We start from the raw sequence: 12,759 nt of genomic DNA on the forward strand, positions 1-12,759 counted from the left end.
TTGTCGCGATATTTTATTTAGTCCTATTTTCCTTATTTTCTCTTTACCGAAAAAAAAACCACGGTCCCTGATTCTAAATCGTAGGGATTAGGTTAGTTACTTTTGTTTTTTATGGTGAAAATTGGAAGGGAGTCATAAACAATGACGCGTTGTCTAAGTGTAGCAGCGATTTTAGCGTTCGTCCCGCTCGCGTGGGTCGGCAGGGCGGTGAAGAGTCAAGACATCTTCGCAGTTTGAAACGCCTTCAATCCGGCGGAGCTGCAACATGCAGGCCCGCCACATCCCATCTCGGGCCCTGGTACCTGTTTTAAGGTCCGGGCCCCAAGCACGGAGGGGGGGGGGGTCCGAGGGGCATCCCCCCAGAAATTTTAGAATTTATACGACTAATCGGACGCATTTTGAAGCTTCCATAAAGAATTTTTTAATCAATTTCTGCGGAATAATTATTTTTTTTTTATACTTTCAGCACAAAATACTTACGAATTTTTGCATTCAAAACATCTGGAAAATTTTTATTTTTTTGGGGGGGGGCATATGATACTATTTTCAGTTGTAAGAGGGCCAGGCCCCCTGGACTCCCCCTTCGTTTGTCTATGACAGGGGAGTTGAGCCATGAGCTATTGAAGTCGAGAATGCCCATACTGGTGACTCTTAGCATCTGACAACGGAAGAAAATGAAACGCAGTTACTAAAAATATCCCTCTGTACTGAAAATCTTGAAAATAGATAGAAATTTTCCAAGAAGTACACTACTTTGAAAATTTAAGAAGAATTCTAAAGTGCCCCAGCGTGTTTCTGAGAATTTATTCACCTTTTGCGAAATTTTTAGGGTAAATTTTTCAGTTTTTCTTACGAAACGAGGGTTGCATGTGAATTCGTGGCGGTTTTTCCCGGTGCCAGGGACCCAGTATCCCCCTTGTGGCGGGCCTGCCTTCATGCACGCTGGGCTTGTCGATTTCCTTTGACATTTTTGCAGTGCTGAATGCATAGCTGAAGTGCGCTTCAGCTAGAATTTTATTTACAAATGGTTGGTTTTTATAGGAGGATTATAACTAAACAAGTGGTTAGAAATGAAAACAAAAGAACATATGAACTATGCAAAACGATAATCCGGGTATCGGAACTTGGCTGATTTGAAGACGCCTTCAAATGCGGCGTGATACCTCACGCATTCCGGAGAGTTCAAATAGTTGTATCATTGCGCCGTATGAATGTGACGGAAGATTTAAATGGAAATAGCCTCTGTGTACGATGGCCTTTTCGTTTTCCGTTAACATTTTTGCAGTCATGCGTGCGCTTAAGTGCGCTTCAGCTAGAACTGTATTTAGGAAATGGGTGGTTTTTATAGGAGGATTATAATTAAACAAGTGGTTAGAAATGGAAACAAAATAATATGAACCATGCAAAACGATTATTCCGATAACGGAACTTGGCTGTTTTGAAAACGCCTTCAAATGCGACGTGATACCTAACGCATTCCGGAGAGCTCAAATAGTTGTATCTTTGCGCCTTAGAAATGCGACGTTGAACATGATTCATGTGTGTTTCACAGTTAAAGGGAACACAACTAATTGTGGAGCACTTTAATGATAACTGCGTATATTTACGAATCATAACGGGTAATAAATATATTTTAAAATATCGTCATCAAGGAAGTGCTCTAATTATTAATGATAGCCAAAAGTTACTGGCGTAGCGAGTGATCGGGGGGCGAAGCTCCCGGCTTCTTTCACTGAATATCTTACGGGAAAATCCCAAAAATCATCCAATAATCGCACGATAATGCGATGAAGAGGATAGTTTGTGGATATGGTAAGTGGCAAGTGAGCCTGGACACAAGAAGATCAAACATTGACCATTGACTCATTAATCAGTCGATTAATAAGATGAAGCCTATTTATGAGGTTATTTAATATTTTATAATGCCGCGCAAAAAACCTGATTAGTTTGATGATACAATTAAAATTGAGTCATTAGACTGTCCACCTTTGGTAAAAGGTCAAACTCAGGTGGACTATTAGTAAAGTAGGAATGAAAAAAGAAAACTTCGACATTTTTTAGCGAAAACGATAGACTATTTGAGAGATTTTATGAAAGAAGCGAAAGAATAAATATAAAAAAATTTATTGATGAGGGTGGAGGAAAACGACAGCTAAGAATGAATACACGTTTATTTGCATTAATGAAAAAAAAAGTCTGAGAAAAATCGTTGACACATCTATCATCATTTTATGACCTGAAATTTGTATGTTTCTCGGCTCACAATCATGCTCTTCATTTACCCATGAATCATTTGAATCCTGTAAAGGAACGTCCAAGTAATTGAGCTATATCCACACCCTTAGTAGAATGGCCTTTATGTCCAACATTTTGGACTTTACGCTCATTACTCAGTTTTTCGCTTCTTTGCTTCAGCATTGATAGTCATAGAGTGTGAGAGCCATAATCATTTTCAGTTTTTTTATACTCCATCATGAAAATCCTATTTGGAGGTTTGCCCTATAAATCCAAGAAATTAGACTACACAGATGTTTTTGGAGGACACAAGTCATTTAAAATGAGGCAAATTGTAAAACCTTTACCTACTATTAGCACTCAGACACCCTGGATTTTCATTTCTTGTCACAATTATCGTTCTACCGTTTTTTTCTTTTAATGAATAGCATTTTATTCACCTTTTATGAACAAAAAATAAGGATTCGGTTCTAAAAGGCCGACTTCCCTGATGTTCCGGCGATCGACGGCTGGACACATTTAAATCAAAAGGAACTATATCCATTCTGACACGAGCCCTGATATCCATAAGAATACGTACATGACAGGGTTCATGTCACAATTGATGTAGTTCCTTTTTATTCAAAAGCGTCTAATTGATGGTACCTAGATGAGCCAAGGCCCGCTCCATTCGGATTTTAGAAATATGACCCAGGTACTTTTACTTTCCCTGAAGAAGTTATGGATTATTTTATTTAAACAATGTGAATATTTATGTTTTGTCACAGTTCTCTCTAAATATCTACCGAGCCGATTTACACGATTTTGGCAGCTATCGAGAGGAGATAGGATTTTTATGAGAGCCCCCTTTATTTACATAAATTTACGAGGGCCCACGAAGCGAGCCCCAGAGGGGGCGAAGCGCCCCCTGGTCTTCAATAATGACTTTAGTGTAAATTCATTATTTTTAGTTTTAGTCAAAAGCTAAAAATGACATTGAGTATTTTTCCATTTATAAAACAAATTATGATATGGGAAGTTAAAACCGAACCAAGAACAGTTGTTGCATCGCAAAGGCGAGTCTTTTGCATTTTCACCGTCGTATGTAATGACAAGGTCGGTCGATGCGCAAGGTGGATAAGTCCCACGCATCGGCTTAGCTGCATTTCTTTTCCTGGAGTGAAGCATCTGCAAGATTCACACGACTGAAAATTAGTCGGGAAAAAGTGATCGCATAACTAATTGGCATTGGTCAAGTTTTGGCGGTGCTGAAGGGAAATTAAGAAAATGTCAAATGATGCTTCGTGATTCGAAGTAGCCTTGACTTTACGGTCTTGGGCATTAAAATCGATGCTGTTTACACCTAAAAATAAAATTGAGCGATAAAACTGGTCACGAAACACCGCTTTTTTCAACGCACGACTTTGGACTCATCAACTTTTTTTTCTACGGATAGGAGCAGTCTCTTGAATACTCTCTCATCATTAATCGCCTTTTATCTTTGGTCCCAGATCCTGATCGACCGCTGTACGAAAATTCGACGTGTTCTTTATACAGTTTATGATTAATCAATTTTTCAAAAGAGGTTACCACTTAATGTACGTCATTTGGATTGCATTTTGCAAAAAGAAACCAAGAGCATTCCAATGTGGCTAAGATTGTGCAACCATTTTTACCTTGCAAATATAAAATGATCATATACACAAGTACTAACTTTACTCCCAATAAACTACAAAGTCACGACGAAAATAACCTTAATAAATTTAATTTTTTTGCATGATTCAGTAATTTAATTGCAAATAGTGTAAATTGCAAAATCCTAGCAACATTGAAATGCTCTTGGTTCTTTTTTGCAAAATGCAATCCATTCAATGAGTGCTAAAAAATGTCTATTGACGGCGGTGAGTTTTTATTTTAAAAAAATGATTTATCATTTACATATCGACGGCGAAACTATCAGACTACGGATCTCGTTTGCGGTGATTCAAAATCTCTGCTCCCATTTTATTATTTTTGAAGGAGAACAAATCAATTTCAATCCTTGAAGTTTTCACGGAGTTTTCTGCGCAAGGGGAAGATATATTATTGAGGTTTTCCAAAATTAAAGTTGAGTGGTTTCCCATGTAGAAAATAAAGTATGACAGGAAGTACACAACGTCGCAAACCGAGATACATGATCTGGTAGTACTGTCGATATGCTTTCACTGTTTGTTTTAAAATGCTTTGATAGGAATAAATAATAGGTTTCTGATGAATATAGTTTTTCTATCTCTTACCCGTTAAAAGGTTATTTGACAGAAAATTTTCAAAATTTTAAAAAGTTTACATTTTCTTCCCGGTATTTTTTTTTTCTTTTTTTTTAAGAAAAACTTACAGTTTCGGAGGTAGGCAAAATGTGTCTTATGAAGTGGGGACAAGGAATGAAATAACAACACCATAGCTTAAAACGGTTAATTTTGTATCGTTTATTGCATTGAAACATCCAAAAATTTGAAAATATTGACCCTTTGATAGCAATTCCTAATTATAAAGGCAATGCCGAATTTGAGAAAAACGCTGTGAGTGTTTTACGGTACTTATTTCAGCCTTAAAAGAGATTGATTTCAAATTATTAAGTACCATTAATGTCGATACAATGTAACGTAAGTCAACGTAAAAAAAAACTTGAAAGCAAAGGGATCATCCGATGACACAGTCATTAATTACGCTAAGGCAACTCGAATAAAATTATGTAACGTTCTAGAACATTCTTTTACAATATAATATGATTGATTTTAACTCATTTCATTCCACTACCTTCATCTTTTTAAATTAAAACAAAAAAATTCTCTTCTGCACTTACACTGTTGGCATATACACCACTGAAAAGTACGCAGTGTATTATATGTGGCTGGCTGCACGAGCTGCATTGAGATAAAGTCAAAAGCGCGCCCGCATAGGAAAAATTTGTACCTACCTACTATTCATACTTAAAGGGACGCTATAACGAGGTGAAAAATATACTCTACACGTGACTTTATAATATGAAAATGGTGTGGAAATACGGTGAGTTTTTCTCTGTTAGCACAAGTGGTCTGCATTTTGCAATAAGGAAATACTATTCCTAGCTCATTTGAGAAACGACGTAAGTGTCATTAGTTTTCTGATGCAGATAGGTGCTTTCACGGGTGTTCCACATATCGACGGTGAAACTACCAAACCACGTATCTCGTTTGCGGTGTTTAAAAATCTCCGCTCACATTTTATTTTTTTGAAGTAGACCAAATCAATATCATTCCTTGAAATTTTCACAGAATTTTCTCCGCACGAAGAGGAAAAATCACGGAAATTTTCAAGACTGGACGTTAAGTAGCTTTTCATTTAAAAAATAAAGTATGACAGGAAGTCTGCGACGTCGCAAACCGAGATACGTGGTTTGGTAGTTTCATCGTCGATATCGCAGTGCCTCCTTGCAAAATTAAGTCCAATTCACTATACAACCAAAATACTCTCATGAGTTTTAATCATTCAAAGTGGTTTTATCAAAATTTTGAAGTGTTAATTGTGTTTATTTTCTTTTCAAGTTTAACTTACACCTACCCTTTGAGCCCGATGGTTTATCCTCATATGACTTCCGTCACTTTAGGATCGGGAGAAATCCAGAGCTGTCCAAGAACTTTCACGGAGCACAATTTCGTAATACCCTCAGAAGTTGAGACCTCCATCGTGATATGAACTACTATTTCTGGCTCATTTGAAAAAGGACATAAGTGCCTCTAGTTTTCTAATGCAGATAGGTGATTTCACGGGTGAGTCACATATTGCTGATCCTTCTTGCAAAATTAAGTCCAATTCACATTACAACCAAAATAATCTCATGGGTTTTAATACTTCAAAGCGGTTTTATCAAAAGTTTAGACTGTTGATTATTTTTTTCTTCTTTTCCTTTTCTTTGGTTTAACTTACACGTATCCCTTAGCTCGATGGTTTATCTTCGCATATGACTTCGGTCACTTTAGGATCGGGAGAGATCCACAGCTGTTCAAGAACTTTCACGGTGCAAGATTTTGAAACGCCCTTAGAAGTTGATACCTCCATCGTGATGTGATACAGACTGCCGGCAACGACCTGAAAGAAATTGTTCAGAGCGAATCTCATGTTAACAAGAAAAATTAGTATGACTGTCCCTATCTTTTCCAATGGCAAATTAAGAGCTTGCCTCAGAAATCTAAACCATAACAACTAGGGTCCAACTTTAATTTTTGCACATTCATTTGGACGCATCAAAATCAAAGGAGCCATATTCACTATGACACGAGCCCTGTTATGCATGTATTCTTATGTATCTCGGGGCTCATGCCATAATGGATATGGTTCCTTTCAATTTAAATACATCCAATTCAGTGGCATGGCGTACTTTGCGATGGATCGATTGATCTGCCATTTAAACCTATGCACGGAGAAAAAAACTTCGTGCGTGGGACCCGAAGTTTAGGTCATATGGATCTCTAAAGTTTTCGAATTGAGCATCTGAACTTTTTAGATTCAGCTGCTGAGGTTCGGATCACACATCTGAAACTCCAGTTCTTATATCTGAAGTACTTCAGATGTGAGAACCGAAGTTTTTCGGATAGCGATAATCGATCATTCATGCCTCACCTGAAAGGATGGAGGGATAGGATCGAATCAGAAATGAGTGTCGAGGTGCTTAAATCCCGAAGGATTGTGGTCCGACAAGGGAAAATAGCGTTAAGGAGTCGTATAGAGCGCGAGAGGGTCCTATGGAGCGGCATGTTTATACGTATACATTCAATCTTTGAAACATCCATCTCCCAAATTCTTTGTAAAGACAGATATAGCCAAGGATGCTAAATGTCTATAAATAAAAACAACTAACTAACTAAATTATTTAATCACCAGGAAAATATATTATAGACTTTTTTGGATATCATCGTTAACAGCACGAACAGCAAACTGTGCGTGTGTCTCGGTCCAAACTTTGAAAATACGAAGGAGCTTCAGAAAATTATGCTGAAAAATTAATTACTCGCTGGACGTGTTTGTGCTAAAAGGAACTTTGTGCATAGGGTTAGCGTGCAACATAGTTCCTTTTACCATGGCTACGTCCTAATACACTAGTCGATCAATACAAATTGGAAGCGTACGTCTCTTCCTAGGAATATATCGTCACCTTCCAGGCAAAGTATCACAAGAGCCATGCGACGTTTAAAAATTTCCGCCGCCATTTTATTTCTTTACTGAGAAATTGTTGGTTGAATCTGTTTGGAAATTTCACTAAATTTTATCGGCAGCACAAAGAAAATTCAGTGAAATTTTCGGACAGCTTCGTTGAACAATTTCTCTGTAAAAAAATAAAATGGCGGCGGAAATTTTTAAACGTCGCATGGCGCTTGTGATACTTTGCCTGGAAGGTGACGATGTAAGTTTCGTGGCCATTTAATAACAAGATAGTAATGGAAACTAAGTGCTCTACAACCAGCATCTATTGTGTAAATTAGAGAGATACGTAAGTAAAAATATTAAATAAATCCACAATGGCCCAAACCGATAACGGTAAAACCACACAAACTTGGGAAAAAGACTCGAACAGGACTTTAAAAAATGCTAATAATCATACACAGATAAGTCGATTAGATTTTCATTTGCGCACCGACATACATAAATTATCACACACGCACACAACACATTTGTTGCCTGAGAATAAACCTCACCTGAGAGTAAGCCTCGGTAACTTTAACCAGTATGAGTTCGTCATTACTTCCTAAAGAAGTTTTCACAGCGGAGAAAGAGAAATTGGCGAGCGATTGGATCTTCTCGTCTTTTACATCCCTCGGAGATAATCCACCCGGGATGTTTTTTTCTCGAATCCGTCTGCTTTCTTAGGTAGGCCCTGTGGAATTGTCATCAAAAATGGTCAGATTTAAGCGTTGATCATATTAGGATCTAAAATGTCAAGGACATTTAATGGACTAATATAGACAAGATACAAAAAGCATTTTGATACGTGTTTCTTCACTGAAATTTCTCTTATATCTCAATTCGCGCATCAAAAATTACTGAAATCAACTAATATTTAAGATAAAAACGTTTTTTCTTTTAAATTTACTACGGGAAATTTGAATAGTTCGGTCAAATAAAAACAACACTCTACGTGAGTGAAATTGCGCACGACAACGGTCTTAACAGGCTTCTTAATAAATCGATCAGTGTTTTTCTCCACCCGGTGTTGTTCAAAGTATTAAAAATGTGCAACAGCTGAGCCAAAGCAACAAGATTGAGGTTGACGTATTTTCATGCCGCACAGATCGTTACGACATCGGTTAGATTGCACTCACGCTGTTTTTTCACGGGCGGTAGGTTTGAATTCACGTATCAAAAAACGTTAAATACCTGAAGAGTTAATTTCAGCAATTTTCGTTGCCTGAATCGAGTTCTACGTGTAATTTTTGGATTAAAAAATGTATCCGAATGATTTATGTGATCTGATGTGGCTTGGTTCCTTTCTATTAAACGCGGTCTAAGTAATCTGTTGAAAACAATAATATTCTATTCCTCCGTAGAGGAAATTTTGAGAAATATTAAACTCGTGGATCGGGTCAACTACGGCCCCAACTTAAGGTGATTCGACGGACGCCATTTTTTGTGTTAGAGCGACGTGCAGTATATAGCATCGATTCGTTTCAAAATTTCAGCTCCTTGTCATTTTTTTCGAATTTTGAGATCGCACTTCTGTTGTCATGAGACTGATGAATTCATGTACCAAATTTGACAAAGAAATTCAACGTACCTAATAAAGTCGTGGTATTTTCAGAGGAAAAATATAGCATTCGACATGCACTGATATCGAAACCGCACTCGAGTGCGATATTTTTCCACAAAAAAAACCACGCCTTAATTACGTTGAATTTGTTTGTCAAAGGTACACGACTTCTTCAGTCTCATGACAACAGAAGTGCGATCTCAAAATTCGAAAAAAATGACGAGTAGCTTAAATCATAGAGCGAATCGATGCGATTTAACGCACGTCGCTCTGACACAAAAAATGGCGTCCGTCGAATCACCTTAAACGAAATTAAAGTACTCCAGAATCAAGTACGGTAGTTCACGATCAATTTGTGTCATTTACGATCAATTGAAGTCTAAGATAAGGAAATTTGGTCTCATTAATGGATTCCATTTCAAATATCTGAAAGTCGTTATCGAATCGCATTTGAGTAAAAATGTATTCTAACTTATCTTTCATACGGGCAAATAAAAAATTATTATTCTTAGCAGTGTAAATAATCAATGAAATCAATATGAAGTATTTTGAGTTTGAGTGTCTAATTAACTGGTTTACCCTTACCTCGACCTGGAATGAGACTAGCGCCAACGCAAAAACTAGTCCTTTTGCTGAAATCATGTTGACACACATAACTTTTCAAATGCACTTTCCACAACTGAACGGAACTAAAAGCACAGTCCGCAATTGCTGGAATAGACAAGTGGATACAATCTCTGAGTTGAAAAAAATTGGATCCGGACTTCATCATTTGGACGTATTTCTGCCAAACGCGACTATATGCATTATAACGTGAGCCCTTTTATGCATTTATTCTCATGGATCTCAGGGCTTATGTCTTAATGCACATATTTCCGTTTGGCAGAACTACGTCCATTCATCCACTTTATCGCCTGTTGTGAGGTCGTAAGGCAATAGCTTGTGCACAACATGCACATTGCAATTTAGAATTATGTCAAGAGTAGACTTAATTATCTGCGCACCATCTTTCTAGGTTACTTAACTCGTTGAAAACGGGAGAAAGTGGGGACCTTTTGCACACAACAGATATCCACTGTGAAAAGAAAAGGCTTCATGAAAATATGGAGCGTTGAATCACGGTAGCCAGAGGCTGCGTAACATTTTCGCGCACTGCCATTTTTGCACCAGTGCGTTTGGCAACACCGCAGAGAGCAGTGGTCACTGGCGGGGTTGCAATTTTTCATGAAAAATTAGATCTTCAAATTTCAAGAGGAATACTTCTTGAAATTTTAGAAAAAAAATGAAAAATAATGATAATTATTTTTCGAAATTAAAGCAAAATGAAATGAAAGGCGACTCGGTTTTGCTTTTTGGTGATTTTAGTGCGTGTTGCGTACCCAGCCCCAGAAAAGATGTTAAATATTTTTCGCAACTTTGTGAAATTTCATTAAATATTTCACGGAAATTTTCAATATTTCATATTTTTCATACCACCCGCCATGCAACCCTGGGTACTGGGTGACGGTTCGTCTTGTGCGCCTCCGCTATGTTTTGAATCTACATATCGACGGTGAAACTACCAAACCACGTATCTCGTTTGCGGTGTTTAAAAATCTACGCTCGCATTTTATTTTTTTGAAGTAGACCAAATCAATATCATTCCTTGAAATTTTCACAGAATTGTCTTCGCACGAAGAGGAAAAATCACAGAAATTTTCAATACTGGACGTTAAGTAGTTTTTCATTTAAAAAATAAAGTATGACAGGAAGTCTGCGACGTCGCAAACCGAGATACGTGGTTTGGTAGTTTCACCGTCGATATATCTTAAACTATAGTAGCAGAGAAAAACTGACAATCTGATGAAAAGCAAGTCAATTATGATAGCGCTATTTGTATCCTCGATGCAAGTTCCATCCAGGACAAAACTGGTGCAAAGGAATTGGTAGTTTTGAAGATCCGCGCACTTCCTATAAAATCGGAAAGAAATTGGTGCATTAAGTACTCCGAATAAAAACTGGCTCCAACAATTTTTCTCTCTCTCCTCCTCAGAGCCATAGGATGTGCCTAATCCACTTTTGAAGCTTGAGGCTGCTTGCCCGGATCCCCCTCATTACCGCGACTCGTCATTTCTTCCCAAAAATTACATTTATTTTAAAACCTGTTGGCAAACTTGGATGATGTTGCGCGGCTAAAATTTTGTTTCAGTGTTGCAAAATAGTGCAGACACCGCTCGGAAATAAAAATAAAGTGCGTAGAAATGGTACGCGGCGTAAGCAGATCAAGAAACTAAAATCTGATCATCAGCGCACTATTTGCATAGTCCTACAACGACGTGTTTTCAAAGTGCTCACTGTCACTCTAAATTGCGTGATGACACTGCAAAAATGCGCATATCGGTTTGCGGCGTTACAGACTTCCCGTCATACTTTATTTTCAGCAATCAGTGTTCGAAACTCACAGGCGCCAACGCGCCGAATGCGCCTAAAAAATCGGCCGTGGCGCCTAAAAAATGAAGGTTCTCTGCCAACGTGGTCCCTAAAAATTGCCCCCTAAAAATCTGAATTTTCATATCAGGTGATTATTCGAAATTTTGAGCACTACATGTGAAAGCTTTTTCTATTCTTCGCGATTTCATCCTTTGTGCTTTTGTCTTCCCCAAGTTACAGCTACTTACTAGTTCTGTTACGAAAACATCTTGCATATAACTTTTCACTAAATGCGCCGTCATATGTAGGCAAAAAGTCAATTTCGCCCCTAAAAAATCTTCAATGGCGACTACAAATCGGGCTTGATGCGCCACTTGGCTCCTAAAACTCAAAGGTGAGTTTCGAACACTGATCAGCATGGAAAACTACTAAACGTCATTTTTATGAATGCATGTATAAAAATAAAAACACGGTGATTTTGTTTCTCTATGTGAAGATTATTTTGTGAGTCTTTCAAGCAATATTACTGGATCAGTCTCAGTTTAAAAAATAAAATAGGAGCAGGATTTTAAAACACCGAAATCGAGCTATGCGTATTTTTACAATTTCACCGACGATTAGCCGCTAATTAGGTCCACTGAGAGAACAAAAGAGAAAGTTAAGAGAACCTAATACACTAATAATTGTCTAATAAATATACTGATAAATCTCGAAGCGGTTATTGCCCTGCCTCATCGTGTGCGATCTCAATTGTTTCGAAGAATAATTTTTAACAAATATGAAGAAAATTCCGACGATTTAGATCGGGCCTGCACGAGGGAAGGATTGAGATGAATTTATACCAAGAGTTGAGCAATACATTGAAACAGTGAACAAATTAATAATGCTACAATACTGGTTTCACTTCAAAACTGGGGTTAAAATCGGATCTATCACGCCTAGAGGCACCTTCCGGCTGTTCGTCTCCAAAAATTTTATTTTTGAAAATTTAAAATAAAGCTAAATGGATTGCATTTTGCAATAATGAACCAAGAGCAATCCGATGTTGCTAAGATTGTGCTACTTACATTCTTAGCGATACAATTACTGAAATCACGCAAAAAATTAAAACTACAAAAGTAATCATCGTCTTGACAATATACTTTCTTGGGAGTTGAGATTAAATTTTTTTAGATTATCAGTTTATATTTACAAGGAAAAAAAAGTTGAGCAATCTTAGCGACATTGGAATGATTGTGGCTCGTTTTTGCAAAATGAAATCCAAGCATCAGTCAAATCGATTGATTTGTTTTTGCGATCGGGTACTTGCAGCTTTAACTTGGATTTTACAAGACAGATTTTTAAGGGAACATCAACAGCATGCTTCCAGGCGTTAC

The 12,759-nt window shown here is 37.5% G+C and overlaps 1 protein-coding gene across 1 annotated transcript; it reads right to left on the reverse strand.

The window, feature by feature from the left end:
* Nucleotides 1-5,764: 5,764 nt before the first annotated feature.
* On the reverse strand, nucleotides 5,765-9,709 carry LOC109038320 (cystatin). Its single transcript, XM_019053348.2, is given in 4 exon segments — nucleotides 5,765-6,321; nucleotides 7,926-8,074; nucleotides 8,077-8,104; nucleotides 9,560-9,709. Coding segments are annotated over 4 exon segments (399 nt in total). The 5' UTR covers nucleotides 9,629-9,709; the 3' UTR covers nucleotides 5,765-6,168.
* Between the last annotated feature and the right edge of the window lie 3,050 nt (nucleotides 9,710-12,759).

The sequence above is a fragment of the Bemisia tabaci genome, chromosome 10 (genome assembly GCF_918797505.1).
Source record: "Bemisia tabaci chromosome 10, PGI_BMITA_v3".
In the NCBI taxonomy this organism is placed as follows: Eukaryota; Metazoa; Arthropoda; class Insecta; order Hemiptera; family Aleyrodidae; genus Bemisia; species Bemisia tabaci.